This window comes from Oryctolagus cuniculus, chromosome 4 (assembly GCF_964237555.1).
Source record: "Oryctolagus cuniculus chromosome 4, mOryCun1.1, whole genome shotgun sequence".
Classification (NCBI taxonomy): Eukaryota; Metazoa; Chordata; class Mammalia; order Lagomorpha; family Leporidae; genus Oryctolagus; species Oryctolagus cuniculus.
Window position 1 is genome coordinate 14,592,907 of NC_091435.1, and position 23,098 is coordinate 14,616,004.

The following is a 23,098-nucleotide window of genomic DNA, read 5'->3' on the forward strand; positions in this document are numbered from 1 at the left end:
TTATGCAGGCAGGTCTCTCCTATCAAAAAGAAGAATGAAATATCTCAAGAGGCAGGACATGCAGGCTTTGTGTGATCACATGTGGAGTAGTCATCAGCTGTACTTGGAATTTTAATGAAACAATTGCCACTCGTGAAGATGCACATACCTCCCTATGGTTGATAATTTCATTTGTAGACATTCTGTCACAATGTTAATTTTGCCATAGATACATGATTAAGAGATTTTTGAAAGTTTATAAATGTTAATGCTTATTTTGAGAATGAATCCAAAGTAGATTGTGGTTTGCCTCACATACCACTCCAGTAGTATAAAAGGGCCTGCACACGGATTAGGATACAAACTCCAGACTCTTACAGTCCGCCCTAGCTCAGTCTTCCACTCTTGATACCATGTGCTACTACAGCAACTGTTATGGTGGCCTGGGTTATGGCTATGGTGGCCTGGGTTGTGGTTGTGGCTATGGTTGTGGTTATGGCGGCTATGGATACAGCTATTACCGTCCAGGCTGCTATGGAAGATACTGGTCTTTGGGCTACTACTAAGAAATTATTATTGCTGCTCACTGTGGGTGATTTTTTTGTGAAAGCACCAGTATATCAAAACTGATATTTATAGTATCATTATTGCCTATCCAAAATTGACCTAATTAATCATTGATTACTGTGCTTCAAAACTGCTTTGACAGGTGGAATTTCTAAGGATAGGGGAATAATGAATAATGTTTTGATAGATTCTTACTCTTATATGTTTGCTTATACCTAATGTTAATAATTTTCATGTGGTAAAATGATTAATTTTTAATTACAATAAAGTTAATCAATGTCAAAGTATTTATTGCTTGATATATATTTATTTCTCTCATCATTTTTGTGTACTTGTGTGTGTGAGAGAGAGAGAGAGAGACAGAGAGAGAGAGGGAGAGAGAGAGATTGCTTCCATTTGGCTGTTAATGATAAAATAAAACATATCAGTCATGACTAATGACTTTTCCAAGCAGTGTCTGCTAAAATATTTTTATGTGATGTTCTAATAGCTATTATGCTTCACATTGTAACAATGCAAGTCTTATGCTATGGAAATCCGATGTTGGATCCAGTAACTGGCAAAAACGGCAGTTCTATTCCAAATCAAATGTTCAATTTTCTACTACAGTTTTCTGTGCCCTGATTTTCTACATTTAAATATATATCTATGGACAGAGTATAATTCCACCTCCAGGTAATGTATTCTGACTTCTTTTCACTCATAGATAACAATTCTGTCTATATATGTGGTTGGTATGCCTAATAGGCCTATATTTGTACAATAAAGGTTGTCTCCATTTGACATTTATGTCAATAAGTGTTTCGAATATTTCTGACTCTGTCTTCTGGAAGAGTAGCTGTTAGCATTTCTAAAAGATGGTGACGGATAGAGTAGCAGCATGTAAAGCACTGTGCTGGCCAAAATGCTTGCTGAATTATATGGTTTCTTTCTTTTTTTTTAAGATGTTTTTATTTATTTGAAAGAGTCATACAGAGAATGAAGGAGAGGCAGTGGGGGGTGGTTCCATCCACTGGTTCTGTCCCCAAACAGCAGCAATGGCCAGAGTTGGGCCAATTGGAAGCCAGGAGTCAGGAGCTTCTTCCAGGTTTCCCACACAGGTGCAAGGGTCCAAGGATATGGGCCATCTTCTACTGCTTTCCCAGGCCATAGCAGAGATGGGAAGTGGAGCAGCTGGAACTCTAGCTGGTGCCCATATGGAATACTGGTGCCATAGATGGTGGATTTACCTGCAACGCTACAGCACTGGCTCCTGAATTATATTGTTTCAGTCCTGATGATCTTAGTAGATTTTCAGTTGAGCTCCCTGTAATTACATTTCATCTTCAGTTATTCATCAGACGAATAGCAATGATAATAAAATATAAAACAGTGGTATGGTACATTTTCTTTTTTTTTTCTTTCTCTTTCTTTTTTTCAGAATTCCTTTGTTTATTTGAGAGGTAGAGTTACAAACAGAGAAAGGGGGAGACAGAGAGAAAGCTATTCCATCTGCTGGTTCACTTCCCAAATGGCCTCAACGGCTGCAGTTAGGATGAACCAAAGCCAGGAGCCCAGGAGCCAAGGAGCCAGGCACTTCTTCTGGATCTCCCATGTGGGTGCAGGGGCCCAAGCATTTGTGCAATCTTCTACTGCTTTCCCAGGCCATAAGCAGAGAGTTGGATCGGAAGAGAAGCAGGCAGGACAGGAACCAGCACCAATATGGTATGCCATATAGGATACCATACGGGATCCTGAAGATAGAGGCTTAGTCTAATATGCCACAGCACCAACTCTGGTACTACATTTTCATTAACTATTCTGAAATCTAGTGAACCTATCAATGATAAAGGATTCATTCAGAGATTAAACATTGTACATCAATATAGATCAATCATGTCTTGAGGTAAGAGTCCTGTATTGCTGTCTAGTTCTTTCTCCAGTAAGTGAAAAGACAATCCATTAGAGAGTTCTAACCTGACTTGCCCAACCATTGACTAGGCAGGAAAGTGGGTGGCAATTCCTCTGAGGAAATAGGAAGAGAAGAAGAACTTGATTTTTTTTCTCTCTAAAATATATTGAGATTCTGTTCAGTGTTTACATAAGTTATCCCATGTCATAATGGATCAACTAACATATAGGTTAAAGATTTTGATTTCTATTGCCACCTGCCAAATTAAATTAACTCCCAGAAAGTAAAATCTAAAAGATTCTTGTTGAAAATGTGTGGGGTTGATCACCATTTGTGTTTGATCCAATACACATTTGACTTGTGACATAAGGTAGTGTTTTGGAGTTATGGTGGAAGTCATTTTGTTTGCATGCTGTTTCAACACCAGTCATTTATTGTGCAAATGGATATCAGTGTATTTATGTAGACAACTTGGAAGACAGAATTGTAATTCATTACAAAATGATTTGTATAAAAATGATATGGATTATGCAGATTGGAACAAACTAAGCATGCTATTTGTTATTATTTATATGAAGATACAAGAAGCTCAACAACAGGAAATCTTCAATGATAAAAGTGAGACTAGTGATTACTTTTGAATGGGAGGATAGTGGCCAACAAATGGTGCAAAGGAGACTTCCTGGAGCTGGAAAGGTTTGTATAATATTTTATCTGGTTGATGGGTATATTAGGTATATAATTCATGGTTACATGGATGAATGCCTAAGTAGAAATTCATTAAGGTGCATAAACCAGGTGAGAGTAATGAATTTTACTACCTGTATTTTGTAAGTGAATAAAGAAAACCCACAAAATTAGAGCAATAAGTCTATGATAATATCACAGAACACAGAAATAAGTGAATAAAACAGTAAGGACATTCCAAGAAATCAAAAACAACAAAAAAGATGGCTATTTTGGACATTTTGAAAAATCATGTTGGAAAAACTGCCTCTCGTTTTGAAAACTTACCAGTACAATTAATTTGTGTGTGTCTATGTGCTGTCCTCAGGAATCCCACTGAGTAGATGAAATAATAGGCTGTTTATCTGTTAGGTAGGAAGTCAGTTATGAGCTTATGTGTGTGTGACATAAAGGCCTAAAGAGAAGACATCTATGTCCAGCATATGCTGCATCTCAAAGTCATCCTGATGGTGTTTCAGGGGCAGCCCGGTATTCACATCCTGCCCTGCCCTGACCCCTTCTACCTGATAACCTGCCAGGTGGGGGTTCTTCCTGACAAATCTTCCACAATTTCCCAAGTGCAGCCCAGTATCTGCATTTCAAATACCCTGCTCCAGATCCCAATTCTCTAGGGGGTCCTGCCCACCCTTCCTCCTGTCTGATAACATTTGCATCCATAAAGTCCTTTGTTTCAGACCATCAAGAGAAAACTCAGAAGTTTTTCTATTTACATCCAAAAAGCCCTTTGTTGCAAGGGGAACAGAGGTGGGGAAGCAAGACCCATCTCCTTAAAAACCCCTGGCCTCAACCGGACTGCGTGCTCAGCACTCTGCCTCTCTGCTGAGCCGCCCACCTGGTCTGGCCAGGTGTACTCTCGCCACTCAACCATGTAACCTCGCTCCTCCCCGCCCCCAGTCTGAGCAACTGGGCACTCTCTCTCTCAGGTCCTGTCTGGAGAGGTGCCCATCCGTCCTTACGGATGTCCCTTCCCTAATAAACCTTGCTATTTTACCTCCCACTCTCTGTCTCACGCCTGAATTCTTTCTTGCACGAAGGCAAGAACCCTGCAATTTCTCCGGTAACATATCCATTTATCTGTTCCTGAATTTGTTTTTAATTTATGCTGAAGTGGAGATGATAGTCATATATTTTTACTTATTTTGGGTGAGCAAACAGGAGTGGAGTACCTGGGTCATGTATTAAAGTATGATTGACTTTAAAAGATATACTAACAAATTTACTTTCCATAATCAATGCATGAGAATTCCAGTCACTCCACATTCTCACCAACATTTAGCCATCCTATGCAGTATTTAGTGTAATCTCTGTTAAGCTTTAACGTGATAACTAAAAATGCTGATTGAATTTTATGTGTGTATTATAGATCATATTTTCTGATATGTTGTCAAATCATTTGTCTTTTTTGTATTGAATTGTTTTACTTCTGTTTATTGAGTTAGAAAATTTCCTTACACATTTTTGATGGATATCCTTTTCTATTATTTATTTTCCACTAGCTGTGGCCTGTCATTTCATTTTCTTGATCACATCTTTTTTTAAAGATTTATTTTATTTATTTTAAAGTCAAAGTTACACAGAGAGAGAAGGAGAGGCAGAGAGAGAGAAAGAGAGTGAGAGAGAGGTCTTCCATCCGCTGGTTCACTCCCAGTTGGCTGCATGGCCAGAACTACGTTGATCGGAAGCCAGGAGCTTCTTCCATGTCTCCCATGCAAGTTCCCGGGGTCCAAGGACTTGGGCCATCTTCTACTGCTTTTCCAGCCATAGCAGAGAGCTGGATCAGAAGTGGAGCAACAGGGGGTCAAACTGGCGCCATATGGGATGCCAGGACTATAGGTGGCAGTTTTACCCGCTATGCCACAGTGCCAGCCCCAGGACAGATATTTTTTATCTTGTTCTATTATTTCCTTTTTTGTATTTAATGATTTATGAAATATGCTCTGTGAAATGTGTGCCTAAATCAAGATTGTGAATACACTATCCATTTTCCTTTGGTACTTTCTTCTTTTAATTTTTTAAAGCCTGTGATCCCTATTGAGTTAGTTTCTCTGTAAGACACAATGTAATCTGTTTTTAAACATGGCCTGCACTTGCTCTGGAAAAAATTTGCTGAAAAAATTTTCCCAAGAATTGCCGAGGAATATTTATCTGAAATCAATTCATCTATATATTTGATAAATATTATAGGAAATGTCTTTAAAAAGTTTGAGGGGAATGTATATTGTTGAAATAATGCATGTACATGCTTTCAAAAATATTTTGCACCAAAGTAAACTTTAATTTTATTTTTCTACAAGCTTTTTGTATATGGATCTTACATTTCCAAATTTTATTTCATTTTGTTGATCTATGTGTTTCTTTTTAAAAGATTTATTTATTTATTTAAAAGACAAAATTACAAAAAGAGATAAAGAGATAGAGACACAGAGAGAGATCTTCAATCTGATGTTTCACTCCCCAGATGGCTGCAATGGCAGGAGCTGGGCCAGACCAAAGCCAGGAGCCAGGAGCTTCCTACAGGGTCTCCCACGTGAGTAAAGGGGCCCAAGCACTTGGTCCATCTTTGGCTTCTTTCCCAAGTGCATTAGCATTGGAAGTGGAGCAGCTGGGACATGAACAGGCATCCATATGGGTTGTTGGTTCTGCAGATGGTGGCTTTACCCACTATGCTACAGCATTGGCCCTTATGGATTTTTCTACATAATAAATGTCACACTATTTCTATTTTGTCATAAGCTGTCACTAACTAAACTTATTTACATGGGAAATCCAATATCAAGTTTTACAAAAAGATGAGGTATACAAGGCAGCAATCATGTAGTAAAAGTAGGGAGAAGGGCAGTTGAATTTTCCCTTTCTACATTGCAAATATTCCATTTTGCCTGGGGTAATAGTTAAATTCCTTGGTTTCTACCTTTCACATAATGGCCTTTAGTTCATAAACTAAATCCATTTGTTCCCCCAGAGAATTGTTTAGTTTATATCATACTTTCCAGGGATCCTAGAAACCATAATTTATAATTTTTGTATTTGTTAATTTTTATTTAAAGTAGTAACATCTTGCTAAATGCATCCTATTGATAAATTTCATTTTATCATTAACAAAAAAATTAGTCTGTTTATTAGAAAGTCTACTTATCTGCATATATATGAGGATATTAGAGAAAGCACTTGTTTTCAATTCCTGTAAGCAAATTGAAAGTATATTATTATAAAATTTAAAAGGAAAAATAAAAGAAAGAATGGAGAAGGGTGGGTAGAGGCAGGATGGGAAGTATCATTATGGACTTAAAATTGTAAATACACTAAATCTGTTCTGTTAATATAAGTAAAAAACAAAAAGTAAAACAAATTTTAAAAAGGACTCTCTTATATACTGTCCACAGGAAACTCATTTAACCTTTAAGTACACACATACAGTGAAGTTGAATGAATTGAAAAATACTAATTAAAGCCAAAAAATTAGACATATTTATATCAAATAAAATAGACCTTCATGCCAAAATTGATTTAAGAGATAATGAGAGAGCAATAGAGTGAGGGAGAGAGGAGAGAGAGAGAGACCTTATATAATAGTAAAGCACTCAACAGAGCAAGAAAATATAATCATTTCATATCTACTTAACACTAGAACATTTAGATATAGATGATTGCTTATGTACTCAACACTAGATCATCTAAACATATAAAACAAATATATTAATATGGCAATAGATAAATCAACTGTACTATAAATCAACAGTACTAGTAGGAGACAGTCATCTTTCTTCCATTTGTCTATTTTTGAATTTGTTGCCAGAGCTATTGAGGTCACATCCAAGAAATCATAGCCAATATAAATCTCTTGAAGCTTTTTTCCCTATGTTTTCTTCTGGGAATTTACACCTTTGAGTCTTATGCCTAAAGTGTTTAATACATTTTGAGTCCAGTTTTGAATATTATTTGTGATTTCATTCTCTTATACGTACATTTCCTGTTATTCCCATCTCACTTATGGAAAATGAGTCTGGTTCCCCTGCTTTCCCCCACTTGTGTTTTCTTGTAAATATCACTTGAACAGAAATACATGGACTTTTTATAGGTTCACTCTTCTTTCACACTTCTCTAAACACTTGGTTTTGGAACAGTTCCATGTTGCTTTGCTCACTATAGCTTTGTAGTAGATATTAAGATCAGGTTGTGTGATTGTTTGATGCTTCCAGCTTTGGTTTTTTTTTTTTTTTTGGTTGTTTGTTTTGTATTTTTTTTTTTTTTTTTTTTTTTTTTTTTTTTTAGCATTTGGGATTTTTATTTGTTTTTGGATTTGGATATTTGCATATACATCATGAAACATCTTGGGGATGGGACCCAACTCTTTTTTTTTTTTTTTTTTAACTTTTATTTAATGAATATACGTTTCCAAAGTACGAATAATGGATTACTATGGCTTCCCCCCCATACCGTCCCTCCCACCCACAACCCTCCCCTTTCCCACTCCCTCTCCCCTTCCATTCACATCAAGATTCATTTTCGATTATCTTAATATACAGAAGATCAGCTTAGTATACATTAAGTAAGGATTTCAACAGTTTGCTCCCACACAGAAACATAAAGTGAAAAATAATAGATGATTTTTTTTAATGATGATGAAATCAGATCAGACCTATTGTCATGTTTAATCCCAGTGAGAGTCAAGTTGGGAGTTGATAGTTTCTTTTCTTTTCTTTTCTTTTTTTTTTTTTTTTTTTTTTTTTTACAGAGGATCAGTTTAGTATGCATTAAGTAAAGATTTCAACAGTTTGCACCCCCATAGAAACACAAAGTGAAATATATTATTTGAGTACTCGTTATAGCATTAAATCTCAATGCACAGCACATTAAGGACAGAGATCCTACATGAGGAGTAAGTGCACAGTGACTCCTGTTGTTGACTTTACAAATTGACACTCCTGTCTATGGCATCAGTAATCTCCCTATGCTCCAGTCATGAGTTTCCAAGGCTATGGAAGCCCCTTGAGTTCTCCGACTCTTATCTTGTTTAGACAAGGTCATAGTCAAAGTGGAGGTTCTCTCCTCCCTTCAGAGAAAGGTACCTCCTTCTTTGAAGACCTGTTCTTTCCACTGAGATCTCACTCACAGAGATCTTTTGCCAGAGTGTCTTGGCTTTCCATGCCTGAAATATGGGCTTTTCAGCCAGATCTGAATGCCTTTAGGGCTGATTCTGAGGCCAGAGTGCTATTTAGGGCATCTGCCATTCTATGAGTCTGCTGAGTATCTCACTTCCCATGTTGGATCACTCTCCCCTTTATTTATTCTATCGGTTAGTGTTAGCAGGTACTAGACTTGCTTATGTGCTCCCTTTGACTCTTAGTCCTTTCATTATGATCAATTGCGAACTGAAATTGATCACTTGGACTAGTGAGATGGCATTGGTACATGCCACCTTGATGGGATTAAATTGGAGTCCCCTGGTATGTTTCTAACTCTACCATTTGGGACAAGTCAGCTTGAGCATGTCCCAAATTATATATCTCTTCCCTCTCTTATTCCTACTCTTATGTTTAACAGGGATCACATTTCAGTTAAATTTCAACACTTAAGAATAACTGTGTATTAATTACAGAATTAAATCAGTCATATTAAGTAGAACAGACAAAAAAACTACTAAGAGGGATAATGTATTAAGTTGTTCATTAACAGTCAGGGCTATGCTGATCAATTGTTTTGTATTTTGTTTGTTATTCGCTTAAGAGCATACTGATTATCTTTCTTTTGTGGTTCAGTATGAATTTTTGGACTGCTTTATTGAGACTCATTGTCCTGTGGAAAAATGCCATTGAAATCTTTATAGACATTGCATTGAGTCTCTGCATTGCTTAGGGTAATATGAAAACAAAAATAATTTTTCCAATCCATGAATATGTAATAACTTACTATTTATTTATGCTTTCTTTAACTTATTTCATCAGTGTTTTATAGATTTTAGTGTAGATTTTACAGATTTTAGATTTTTCACCTGCTTGGTTAAATTTATTCCTATTTGTTTTATTTGTAGCTGGTATGAATGGTATTGTTTTCTTGATTTCCTTTTTGGATAGTTCATTGTTAGTATACAGATTTTTTGTATTCTGAAACTTTACCAAATTTATTAATTCTAATAGGTCCTTTTTTGTTAGACTCTTCAGGGTTTTTCTGGCCAGGATATTCAGTACTACGTTCAGTAAAATTGGTGACATCCTTGTGTTATTCACGATCTTAGAGAAAAATTCTCACTTTGGTCAGTTGAGTTGAATATAGTATTGGGTTTGTATGGTCTTTACTTTGTAGAGGTTCTTTCCTCAATACACAATTTGTGACATTTTTATTTTATGGTGAAAGGATGTTGATTTTTTAAAAATATTTTATTTATGTATTTGTGAGGTACAGTAACAGACAGAGAGAGGGAGATACAGAGAGAAATTTTCTTAAGGTTTTATTTTCTTTTAAAGATTTTATTTATTTATTTGAGAGGTAGAGTTCCAGACAGTTTACTCAACAAATGGCCACAAAAGCTGGAGCTGAGCTAGGAGTCAGGAGCTTCTTCTTGGTCTCCCACAGGGGTACAGGGGCCAAAGCACTTGGCTTTCCCAGGCCATTGCAGAGAGCTGATTCGAAGAAGAGCAGCTATGACAAGAATCAGTGCCCATATGAGATGCCAGCACCTCAGGTGGAGGCTTAGCCTACTACACCACAGCACTGGCCTGAATATTTGGAAATGTGTTTTCTGCACCTACTGAGATGATCATGTGGCCTTTGCCCTTCATTTTGTTAATGCAGTATATCACATTTATCGGTTGTAAATTTTGAATCAATCTTGAATTTTAGGAATAGATCTCAATTGGTCATGATTTATCATTTTACTATGCTGTTGATCTCACTTCTCTTAAAGATCTGCAAAGAGTTCTATTTCAGTTTGGTTAGATTTTTATTCATTGTTAGGATGGAGTGGTGACTTTCAAGTTTCCTGGTTGCTCTGTTTCCCATCCTGCTTCCTGCTAATATGCACCCTGAGAGGGATCAGCTGATAGTCCAAGTGCTTATGTCCTTGCCACCAATGTGGGAGATTCAAGTTGAGCTCCCGGCTCCTGGCTTGGGCCTGGTTCATATTTGCAGTTTGCTGGCATTTTAGAAATGGATCAGCAGACAGAAAATTTCTCTCTGTATCCTGCACACACACTTCTCTCTTACTTTCTCTCTCCCTCTGTGTGTGTGTGTATGTGTGTCTGTCATTTTGCCTTTCAAATAAACAACAGTGAACAGATAAAATGTTTTTAAAAAGCATTAATTTATTTACACTTAATAGAAATAAATGTTTTTGTAAAAATGTGTCTTCACCTTACAAATTTCACATATTAATTTATGATAATTGTTTGTTAGCTCTCAGGATTTTCTAGATGTGTGAGTGTATCTACAAAATATAGATTACTTCATTTCCTAACCATATGTTGACTTCATTTTTGTCAAATAATATCAATATACTTCCCATTGCAATGATAAGTAGAAGTGGTATTAGTAGCTATCTTAACCCTTTTCTAGATTTTAGGAAGAAAGCAATCATTAATTTATCATCAAGTAGGATATTAGATGAAGGTTATGTTGTAGACATTTATTATCAGGATGAGAAAATAATATTAATTTTCCAATCCATGAACATTGAAGATTTTTCCATTTGCTTGTATATTCTATATATATATATATATATTTTTTTTTACTTTTTGTTTTGTGATCTCCATTGTAAGGATTCCAAGGTATTCAAATTTTTGTAGCTATTGTGAATAGGACTGATCTTACAGATACTTTCTCAGCCATGATATTGTTTGTGTGTCTAAACACATTCTAATTTTATGTATTGACAGTTTGCTAAGCTCTCTTATGAGTTCTAGCTGTCTCTTAGTGCAGGCTTTTGGTATCCCTATTGATAAGGTCATGTCATCTGCAAACACCAATAATTTGACTTCCTCTTTCCCAATTTCTTTCTTTCTTTCTCTTTCTTTCTTTCTTTCTTTCTTTCTTTCTTTCTGTCCTTCCTTCCTTCCTTCCTTCCTTCCTTCCTTCCTCCCTTCCTTTCTTTTTTCTTTTTCTTACATAATGGCTTTAGCTAAAACTTCCAGAACTATATTGAAGACTTGAAGAGTAGTGGTAAGAGCAGGCAATCTTGTCTGCTTTTGGATCTTAGTGGAAATGTTTCCAACTTTTCCCCATTCAGTATGATGCTGGCTGGAGACTTGTCATATACTGCCTGACGACATTGAATTAGATATGTTCCTTCTATACCCAATTTTCTTAAGGTTTTATTTTCTTTTTACAATTTTATTTATTTATTTGAGAGGTAGAGTTCCAGACAGTGAGAGGCAGAGATAGAGAGACAAGTCCTCCATCTGCTGTTTCACTCCCCAGATGGCTGCTATAGCTGGAGCTGAGCTGATCCAACATCAGGGGCCAGGAGCATCTTCCAGGTCTCCACTTGGGTGCAGGGCCCAAGCACTTGGGCCATCTTCCACTGTTTTCCCAGGCCACAACAGAGAGCTGGATTGGAAGAGGAGTAGCCAGGACTAGAACTGGCACCCATTTGGAATGCTAGGGCTGTAGGTATAGGATTAACCTACTGCACCACAACGCCAACCCGAAGTTTTTTTTTTGTTTTTTTCATGAAAGAATGTTGTATTGCATAAAATGCTTTCTCTATACCTATCTGAGATAATCATATTTTGATGTTCCTTAATTTGTTTTTTTTCTTTTCAACTTTTATTTAATAAATATAAATTTCCAAAATACAACTTTTGAATTATAACAACTTTTCCCCCAATAACCTCCCTCCCATCTGCAACCATCCCATCTTCCACTCCCTCTCCCATCACATTCTTCATCGTGATTCATTTTCAATTATCTTTATATACAGAAAATCAAGATTTCAACAGACTGCACCTACAAAGACACACAAAGTATAGAGTACTGTTTGAGTAGTAGCTTTACCATTAATTTGCATAGTGTAACATATTAAAGGCAGAGGTCCTACATGGGGAGTAAGTGCACAGTGACTCCCATTGTTGACAATTGACACTCTTATTTATAATGTCAGTAATCACTCGAGGCTCTTGTCATGAGCTGCCAAGGCTATGAGTTCACCAACTCTGATCTTATTTAGACAAGGCCATATTCAAAGTGGAAGTTTTCTCCTCCCCTTAGAGGCCTTCTTTGATGGCCTGTTCTTTCCGCTGGGATCTCACTCACAGAGATCTTTCATTTAGGTAATTTTTTTTGCCACAATGTCTTGGCATTTAATGTAATGCATCACATTCATTGAGTTGTCTATGTTGAGTCATCCCTGCATCCCTCAGATGAATTTTGCTTGGTCCAGGTAAATGATCTTTTTGATTAGCTAGTATTTTGTTGAAGATTTTTCATCAATGTTCATTAGTGCTATTTGTCTCCTTCTTTGTTATATCTTTTTCTGGTTTTGGAATTAAGATGATGATGCCCTCATTGAAGGGGTTTAGGAAGGATTAACTCTCTTTCAATTATTTCAAATAGTTTGGGAAGTATCAGAGTTAGTTCCTTAAAAGTTTGGTAGAATTCAGCAGTGAAACCATTCAGTCCTAGGTTTTGGTTGTTGTTGTTGTGGGGAGAGCCTCTATTACTTTTTCTTCTTCTTCTTCTTTTTTAACGATTTATTTATTTGAAAGTCAAAATTACACACACAAGAGAGAGAGAGAGGCAAAGAGAGAGAGAGAGGTCCTCCATCTGCTGACTCACTCCCCAACTGGCTGCAATGGCTGGAGCTGTGCCGATCTGAAGCCAGGAGCCAAGAGCTTCCTCTGGGTCTTCCCATGCAGGTGTAGGGCCCAAGAACCTGGGCCATCTCCACTGCCTTCTCAGGCCACAGCAGAGAGCTGGATCATAATTGGAGCAGCCAGGCCTTGAACCAGTGCCCATATGGTATGTTGGCACTGCAGGTGGTGGCCTTATCCACTACTCCACAGCACCAGCCCCTCTATTACTGTTTGAATACCATCTTAGGTTTTTAGGTTTTCTATGTCTCTGTGACTCAATTTTTGCAAATTGTATGTGTCCAGAAATGTACTCATTTCTTCTAGATTTTACACTCTGATTTTATTGATTTGGGTCTTCCTCCCTCTACCCCTTTTTTGGTTAGTTGGGTCAGTAGTCTATCAGTTTTGCTTATTTTTTCAAAAAAACAGCTCTTCATTTCACTGATTGCTTGTATCTTTTTATTTCAATTAGTTTATTCTCTATATTCTCTATTCTTACTTTTTTTTTCTTTCCATTCTTTTGGGTTTTGTTTGCTCTTGTTTTTCTACTTCCTTGAGATTCATTGTTAGATCAGTTATTTGATGACTAAAACTTCTTGATATAGGCACTATTTGCTATAAACTTACCCCTTAACACTACTTTGGAGTGTTTTGTTTTTTTTAGATCTATTCACCATTCTATGTCTTTTTGTAAGATTTATTTTATTTATCTGAAAGGTAGTGTCACAGATAGAGGGAGAGAGAGAGAGAGAGAGAGAGAGACAAAAGAGATCATTCCTTCTCTGATTCACTCTACAAATGACTGCAACAGCCTGAGACTGGGCAAGACTGAACCCAGGAGCACAGAGCTTCCTCCAGGTCTTTGTTAGGGGTGCCAGGGTCCAAGCACTTGGGTCTTATTCTGCTGTTTTCTCAAGTTGATTAGCATGGAGCTGTATAGGAAGAGGAGCAGCCAGGAGATGAATTGGTGACCATTCTATGTCTTTTAATTGAGGAATTTGATGTACTTATATTCAAAGTTATTATTGATAGATAGGAAATTATTCTTATCATTTTGTTACTTGTTTTCTAGCTTTTTATCTTTTCTTCCTTCTTTTCCTCTTTTACTATCTTTATTTGTGGTTAAGTGATTTTCTCTAATAATATGCTTTCTTTGTTTCTTATTTTTAGTTTAAATATTATGAATATTTGCTTTTTGTTACCATAGAACTTACACAAAATATCTTAGTGTTATAATTGGCTGCTTTAAAATGATGAAACAATAACTTTCATCACAAACAAATGGGAAAGAAGTGCATTTATTCTGTAGTAATTTTGGTTTATGTGTTTTTAAGAATTTTTTCATTTCCTCCAAGTTGTTATATTTATTGCCACAAAGTTACTCATCTATGTTTATGTTTATAAGCCTGCATAATTATGACACCACTTCATTTATTTCAGATATTAGTGATGCAACTTTTTTTGACAGGCAGAGTTAGCTGTGAGAGAGAGAGAGAGACAGATAGAAAGGTCTTGCTTCTGCTGGTTCACCCCCCAAATGGCCGCTATGGCCAGTGCACTGCATTGATCTGAAGCCAGGGGCTAGGTGCTTCCTCCTGGTCTCCCATGCGGGTACAAGGCCCAAACACTTGGGCCATCCTCCACTGCACTTCTGGGCCACAGCAGAGAGCTGGACTGGAAGAGGAGCAACCGGGACAGAATCCGGCGCCCCGACCGGGACTAGGACCCCAGGGTGCTGGCGCCACAGGCGAAGGATTAGCCTAGTGAGCCAGGGCGCCAGCTGGTGATGCAAATTTTTACTCTTTTTAAATTATGTTTAAAAAAAAGGATTTTATTATCACGCTTTTGAAAAGGGACATGGTTTATTTCAATCAAATTTAGAAATTTTAGCCAGTTAGCTGGTATTAAAATAGTCTTCTTGAGCCTCTCTCCAGTACATACTCATATGTACTTCATTTTGGGTGTCAGTTTGACTGGGTTAAGGGATACCACATTACACGTAAAGCATTATTTCTGGTTGAGTCTATAAAGGTGTTTTCTGAACGGATTAGCATTATAATCAGCAGACTGTTTCTGTACCAGTACCATGCTGTTTTGATTACAACTGCCCTGTAGTATGTCCTGAAATCTGGTATTGTGATGCCTCCGGCTTTGTTTTTGTTGTACAAGATTGCTTTAGCTATTCGAGGTCTCTTGTGCCTCCATATAAATTTCAGCACCAATTTTTCCAGATCTGAGAAGAAGGTCTTCGGTATCTTGATTGGTATTGCATTGAATCTATAAATTGCTTTTGGGAGAATGGACATTTTGATGATATTGATTCTTCCAATCCATGAGCATGGAAGATTTTTCCATTTCTTGGTATCCTCTTCTATTTCTTTCTTTAAGGTTTTGTAATTTTCATCGTAGAGATCTTTAACGTCCTTGGTTAAGTTTATTCCAAGGTATTTGATTGTTTTTGTAGCTATTGTGAATGGGATTGATCTTAGAATTTCTTCCTCAGCCATGGCATTGTCTGTGTATACAAAGGCTGTTGATTTTTGTGCATTGATTTTATACCCTGCTACTTTGCCAAACTCTTCTATGAGTTCCAATAGTCTCTTGGTAGAGTTCTTTGGGTCCCCTAAATAAAGAATCATGTCATCTGCAAAGAGGGATAGTTTGAGTTCTTCCTTCCCAATTTGTATCCCTTTAATTTCTTTTTCTTGCCCAATAGCTCTGGCTAGAACCTCCAGAACTATATTGAATAGCAGTGGTGAGAGTGGACATCCCTGTCTGGTCCCAGATCTCAGTGGAAATGCTTCCAACTTTTCCCCATTCAATAGGATGTTGGCTGTGGGTTTTTCATAGATTGCTTTGATTGTATTGAGGAATGTTCCTTCCAAACCCAGTTTGCTTAGAGTTTTCATCATGAACGGGTGTTGTATTTTATCAAATGCTTTCTCGGCATCTATTGAGAGAATCATATGGTTTTTCTTCTGCAGTCTGTTAATGTGGTGTATCACATTGATTGTCTTGCGCACATTAAACCATCCCTGCATACCAGGGATAAATCCCACTTGGTCTGGGTGGATGATCTTTCTGATGTGTTGTTGCATTCTATTGGCGAGAATTTTATTGAGGATTTTTGCATCTATGTTCATCAGGGATATTGGTCTGTAATTCTCTTTCAGTGCTGCATCTTTTCCCGGCTTAGGAATTAAGGTGATGCTGGCTTCATAGAAAGAATTTGGGAGGATTCCCTCTTCTTCAATTGTTCTGAATAGTTTGAGAAGAATTGGAGTTAGTTCTTCTTTAAATGTCTGGTAGAATTCAGCAGTGAATCCATCTGGTCCTGGGCTTTTCTTTGTTGGGAGGGCCTTTATTACTGTTTCAATTTCTGTCTCAGTTATGGGTCTGTTTAGGTTTTTGATGTCTTCCTGGTTCAATTTAGGTAGGTTGCATGTGTCCAGGAATCTATCCATTTCTGATAGGTTTCCCTGTTTGCTGGCATACAAGTCCTTGTAGTAATTTCTGATGATTCTTTTTATTTCTGTGGTGTCTGTTGTTACATTTCCTGTTACACACAGAAACAAAGAAACACGGTCATCAATATGAAAGAAGGTAAAGGAAGGAAACCAAGGAAGGAAAGCTCACAGCAAAAGATCACAGGGAATTCAAAGCATATATTAGAACTTATCTTTGGCAAATGGCAGGGCAAAGTTACCACTTATCATTAGTCACATTGAACGTGAATGGCCTGAACTGTCCAGTTAAAAGACACCGTTTGGCTGATTGGGTTAAAAAACAAAACCCATCTATTTGCTGCCTACAAGAAACACATCTTTCCAACAAAGATCCATACAGACTGAAAGTGAAAGGCTGGAAAAAGATATACCATGCCAACAGAAATGTAAAAAGAGCAGGCGTAGCCATCTTAATATCAGACACCATAAACTTTACCACAAAAACCATTAAGAGAGACAAAGAGGGACACTACATAATGATTAAGGGATCAATTCAACAGGAAGATATAACAATTATCAATGTATATGCACCTAACTACAGGGCACCGGTTTATCTAAAAGATTTGTTAACGGACTTAAAGGGAGACTTAGACCCCAATACAATAGTACTGGGGGACTTCAATACTCCACTCTCAGAAATAGACAGATCAATAGGACAGAAGATCAACAAGGATACAGTAGATTTAAACGACACTATAGCCCAAATGGATCTAACAGATATATACAGAACTTTCAATCCTACAGCTAAAGATTATACATTCTTCTCAGCAGTACATGGAACCTTCTCTAGGATTGACCACATACTAGGCCATAAAGCAAGTCTCAGCAAATTCAAAAGAATTAGAATCATACCATGCAGCTTCTCAGACCATAAAGGAATGAAGTTGGAAATGAACAACTCAGGAATCCCTAGAGCATACGCAAACACATGGAGATTGAACAACATGCTCCTGAATGAACAATGGGTCATAGAAGAAATCAAAAGAGAAATCAAAAACTTTCTGGAAGTAAATGAGGATAACAGCACAACATACCAAAACTTATGGGACGCAGCAAAAGCAGTGTTAAGAGGAAAGTTTATATCAATAGGTGCCTACATCAAGAAATTGGAAAGGCACCAAATAGATGAGCTTTCTATTCACCTCAAGGATCTAGAAAACCTACAGCAAACCAGACCCAAATCTAGTAGGAGAAGAGAAATAATTAAAATCAGAGAAGAAATCAACAGGATTGAATCAAGAAAAACATTACAAAAAATCAGCCAAACGAGGAGCTGGTTTTTTGAAAAAATAAACAAAATTGACACCCCATTGGCCCAACTAACTAAAAAAAGAAGAGAAAAGACCCAAATCAATAAAATCAGAGATGAAAAAGGAAATATAATCAGCAGACTGAAAAAGCACATTTTTCTCATCAGTGTGGGTGGACCTCATACAATTCTTCCCCTCGACAAAAAAAGTTACCATAGGTCTTTGTGTCCCCTCTCTCTGAAACATAAGGCTAAGGGTACTGCAGACTAAAGGCAAAAGTGATAGTAAGACTTAAGTAAGTTTTGCTTTTGTTTTACTTTTTTTTTTTTTTTGTATAAAGTCATGGTGGTCCTGAACTGCTGCTTGTGCAATTCCTGAAAATAATTATTTTTCCAGTTTAATAAACTAGGAGATAACGTACAGTGTGCTCTACTACTTATTTTGACATGACTTAAATGAAAATATTACCTTCTAGATGCTTTGCAAAGAAATGAAGTATATTTCTATAACTTTCTTTAAAAAAGTTGACATTTAAGAGAAAAAGCATATTGAATAATAATGTATAAAACTATCCAAATTTATAATGAAAATATATAATATGTGGCAGTGAAGCATTAAAATTATATGATTGGTTTCTTTAATGGTAATGAGATGTAATTCTTAGAACAAAAGGATGAATGTCAGAAATTTTAACTTTTTTTCTGCTTCACTAATATATAATTTCTTATCAGTGTTCAGCCTGTTCTGTCTTTACTCCCGGAACTCTCCATGGAGACTAGCTTCTCCAAATGCATCTAGAGTAGAAGCATGTCTTGGGTAATCAACAGAAAGATCTACCTCCTCCTACAGGGCAGCTGAGACTCTATGAGTTAAGTGAGTTCATATTCCAAAGAGGAGGTGAGACCCTCCTCATTACCTTCTACAGCAGATGTTGTGTGCCCTTATTATTTTTTAACTTGAACATGAGGATGCTTTTATTTTTAAAATACCCTTTGGCAGTTTAAGCAGAATGGATTTTTCACAGCTTATTCTGCCCCTCCTGAGGCACCCACTGACTTCTCTTTTCCCCTCCCTTCTCACTCCCATCCTTCCCTCACTTGGATCTTTGAGTCATTTCTTTCACAATGGTGCATGCTAACCTTGCTCTCTCCATCCCTAACTTCCAAAATCAACCTGAGGCAGATTTTATACGTATAGGCCCATCAGATAAGGCACATTCTTTGTTTTCTTGGAGGGCAGTGGTCTTACACAATTTTATACTCACTATACTCACAGGAGAGTCCAGCTGGCCTAGCTGGCCTCCAAGCTCAGCAAAGTGAGGCAGGTCAGACAAAAAGACACACGCACAAGCAGAGTTGATATGCTTAACACAGTTCCTGGCACAAAGTAGACACTCAAGAAAATGGCAACCATGACCCTCATGTTCTTGAAGAGCTGGGGTAACCGAGTCTATATTAGATCATCTGTCTGGCTTCTGCTGAGCAGTCATCCAACACGCTGTTCTTGAAAATTTCTCCTTAAAGATGTGTTCTTAAAGAAGGGTTGGTTCTGGCCGGCGCCGTAGCTCACTAGGCTAATCCTCTGCCTGTGGCAACGGCACACCGGGTTCTAGTCCCGGTCGGGGAGCTGGATTCTGTCCTGGTTGCCCCTCTTCCAGGGCAGCTCTCTGCTGTGGCCAGGAAGTGCAGTGGAGGATGGCCCAAGTGCTTGGGTCCTGCACCCCATTGGGAGACCAGGAGAGGCACCTGGCTCCTGGCTTCGGATCAGCGCAGTGCGGCCAGCCGCAGCGCGCTGGCCGTGGCGGCCATTGGAGGGTGAACCAACGGTAAAGGAAGGCCTTTCTCTCTGTCTCTCTCTCTCACTGTCCACTCTGCCTGACAAAAAAAAAAAAAAAAAAAAAAAAAAAAAAAGGGTTGGTTCTGCCAAAAACAAGTCTCTCCAGTCGGGCTATTCCATAATAGAGTTCTCTCTTGCAGCAAGCAGGAGAGAGCTTGGAGCCCAGGGTTTCTCCACCTCAGGGGTGATGGTGGTAGTAAGGAAGGAATGAAGCAAGCTGAGGCTCTTCATGGATTTCTACTACAGCCTAACAAGACATCTGGGCCATTATTGTTGCTCACCGATGAGAGCCAGGGTAAAGTTTATTCACATCAAAGTCCTTTGAGGAGAAATACCAGTCTCTTCCCTGGTTTCTGCTTCAAAAAAAGAAATGCTATCCCCCAAGGAGGAGGAAGAAGGAAGAAAGGGAAACTGTCATGGGAGTGGGAGTGTATAGAGAATTGAGAATTTGAGAATTGAACTTGATCCTGTATCTTTCTTTCTTTCTTTCTTTCTTTCTTTCTTTTTTTTTTTTTTGAACTTGATCCTGTGTCTTTCTTGTTTTCTTGTTTTTATTTTTACTTTTTTATTTGTAGGTATCCCATGAAAATACATTAGGAACATAGTAATTCTTCTCACCACACAGGCCCTCGCACCTACTCCCCCCTGACCTTTTCTCCTCCCTCTCCTGTTTGATCTGGGAAAGAAAAAAAAAAAAGAAAGAAAGAAAAGGAAAGAATGGAGTAAAAAAAAACCTGAGAGAACTGTTCCTCAACAGTGTGATCAAGGGCTGTTCTTTGTTTTTGCTTCTTGAAGGTGTTTTTGCCTTTTTTTTTCCTTCTGTTCTTCCCAACCTTCTTCCCCCTTTTTTCCACTTTGAAACTTAATTGTCTTTAAAGAAGAACCCAAGGATGATGCATCTTTTGTGAGCTCTTAGACATAACTATGATTTATGAGACAGAATAATATCCTTCATTTAGAACGCTAAAAGGAAGTGATTCTGGAGAACAAATTTCACCATCAAGTCTCATGATACAATTCTCTGGGGACAGAGGTCCTGCATGGGAAGTTAGTGTACAGTGACTCTTGTTTGTGTAGCCTTATTGATATCCAAATGTAGCTCTCTTGTTTCACTTGATAATCTAAGATGCTTTTAAAAAATTCTTTAACAGAAAAAAGAAAGTCAATCAGCAGACGTTACATTGTTTTTACCTTCAGAATTTTTTGATCCTTTGTAGAATATCCTGTGTATCCCGGAACAATGTGGTAATCAGTAGCAGAGAACTGTTGCAGATGTTCATCTGTTTAAGTGAACAAGGCCCAACATGATGACTGTACATATTTGTTTTATTTATTTTTTAAAGATTTTATTTATTTATTTGAAAGTCAGAGTTACACACACAGAGAGAGAAGGAGAGGAATAGAGAGAGAGAGAGAGGTTTTCCATCTGTTGGTTCACTCCCCAATTTGCTGCTATAGCTGGAGCTGCGCCAATCTGAAGCTAGGAGCCCCTATTTGTTTTCAAAAGTTTATCTCCTTATGATTTGAGACATAATCATGTTCCACTACATAGGATTAATTTTATAATCATAGAACTTTGAGATATTCTGGAAATCTTATTTGCTCAGTAAAAAAAAAAAATATTTGGAAAATATTGCTATCATCGGAAAATATTACTTAAATTATAACAAATGGAAAACCCAGGCTAAATGATTTTTGCTTAGAATAATTTAAAAATATTTTAAACAGAAGTAGGAAAATATAGGAAGAGTAGAAATCAAAATGTCAGCATTTATTATCATAAGGCAATGGAAATGTTTAAAGGTTTTTCTTTCTTTTCTATTTTTTCTATCTAAAAAAATCTCTAATATTAATTATAAATTAATTTTAGAAGTTACTTATAAATAAGCCTTTAATGTTTACTTTTATTGAAATTAAAGTACATTTCACACCAGAAAGAAAAATTATGATGAAATCCTTCTAATTGCTCCTATCAGATTTCAGCTCTGTATAGTCTGACACAGAAAAATGAATACTGGAACAGACATTGTAGTGCAGCAGTATAAGCTGCTGCCTAGGATATTGATATCCCATATTGGAGTGCCTGGTTCCAGCTACTCCACTTCCAATCCATCTTTGTGCTGGTGTGCCTGGGAAGGCAGTAGATTATAGTTCAAATACTTGAGTCCCTGCCACCCCTGTAGAAGATCTGGATGGAGTTTCTGGCTACTGGGTTTGGCCTCACCCAATCCTGACTGTAGCAGGCATTTTTAGAGTGAATCAGAGGGTGGAGGACTCTCTCTGTCTCTTCTTCTCTACCTTTGAAATAAATAAACAAAATATTTTTAATGAAAAATGGGTGTCATGGTTTACTTATTTATTTTTCTTATTGTCTTGATCTTTTGAGATTTTAAAATCAATAATATTTTATTAAAGACACTAAATATGTTTAGTCCATTCATCCTTTTTCCTCAAGAACATAAATCATGAGAAATAATGCAGAAAAAAGGAATTTTATTTGATGAAGTCAAAATTAAGTTTTTTTAATAATTTGACTCTTCATTCCAGTATTATTGAATCCATCAACTATTTCTAAAAAGTCAATTATAACAAGTTAACCTCCGACACATTTAATAAAGTTGATTCACTAAGAAAAAGATGACAGTAATGGAAGCCCAAGAATACTTCCTCTCCATAACCATTTTATCTGAAGTCAGAAGTTTATTTTCTGTTTCCCAGATTATTCAAAACAATAATTTTACACAATATTTTGTAGTAGAGAACATAGGTTGCCAATTTTTTTCTGTCCTCCACTGAGAGCTTTCCCCTCCTTATCCTTTACTTGCACCAAAAATCATGTGTGCAGTTTCTGTTTTTATAACACCTTACTTATTTTAACAATTCCTATACAACCAGTCTTGCTGAGGTCACAGTTCCTCAATTACAAAACAAATCACTGTTTTCTGCTCATTTCACCTGTTTAGAGTGGGGGCTGTATGTCTGCTCTTCCTATTTCCACATGTGTAGTTGCAGGCTGAAGAAGTAGCCCACCTAAGGACCCTGTTGGCAAGGGAGAACAGGTTGCTAGCAAAGCCTGTGCTGTCTATGGAAGGATCCGTTTAGACTTGAAATGAGTCATAGATGCCCACAGTCTCTTATCCACCACATCACAGGTCAATGTAGCATCAGTGAAATTGACAATGCATAGCATTTTACAGGGAAGAAGGGAGAAAACAATTGGGAAACAATATCATAGTTACCACAGCATAGCTTCATGTGTAGCTATAGATGCCGTCTGCAGAGAGTGTCAACCAAACACACTTCCAGTGTAGGAAATAATCTGCCCATGCTGCAGCATCATGATTGTCCATCCACAGCCAGGTTTCCAAACATCTGAGCCTCAAGTGCTCTGCTTTCTGCATTGTTTCCCTTCTCATCTATTTCCCTGCTGCCACCCCCTTCTCTGCCAGCCCTACTGCATTGACTTCGAGTGTTTTTAACTCATCCAAACACAATTCTGTAAGTGAGCAGCACATGCAAAACTCTCGATTACTGAGA

General features: G+C 37.4%; 1 protein-coding gene across 1 annotated transcript; it reads left to right on the top strand.

Annotated features, from left to right (window-relative positions):
• Positions 1-344: 344 nt before the first annotated feature.
• Positions 345-833, top strand: LOC127482989 (keratin-associated protein 20-2-like). The gene has a single exon (XM_051819214.1). It carries the CDS (start codon positions 393-395, stop codon positions 543-545), a length of 153 nt encoding a protein of 50 aa, XP_051675174.1. The 5' UTR covers positions 345-392; the 3' UTR covers positions 546-833.
• The last annotated feature ends 22,265 nt before the right edge of the window (positions 834-23,098 follow it).

Excerpts from the sequence above, each read along its gene's own strand:
- LOC127482989 (XM_051819214.1), top strand. The coding sequence starts at position 393 with ATGTGCTACTACAGCAACTGTTATGGTGGCCTGGGTTATGGCTATGGT.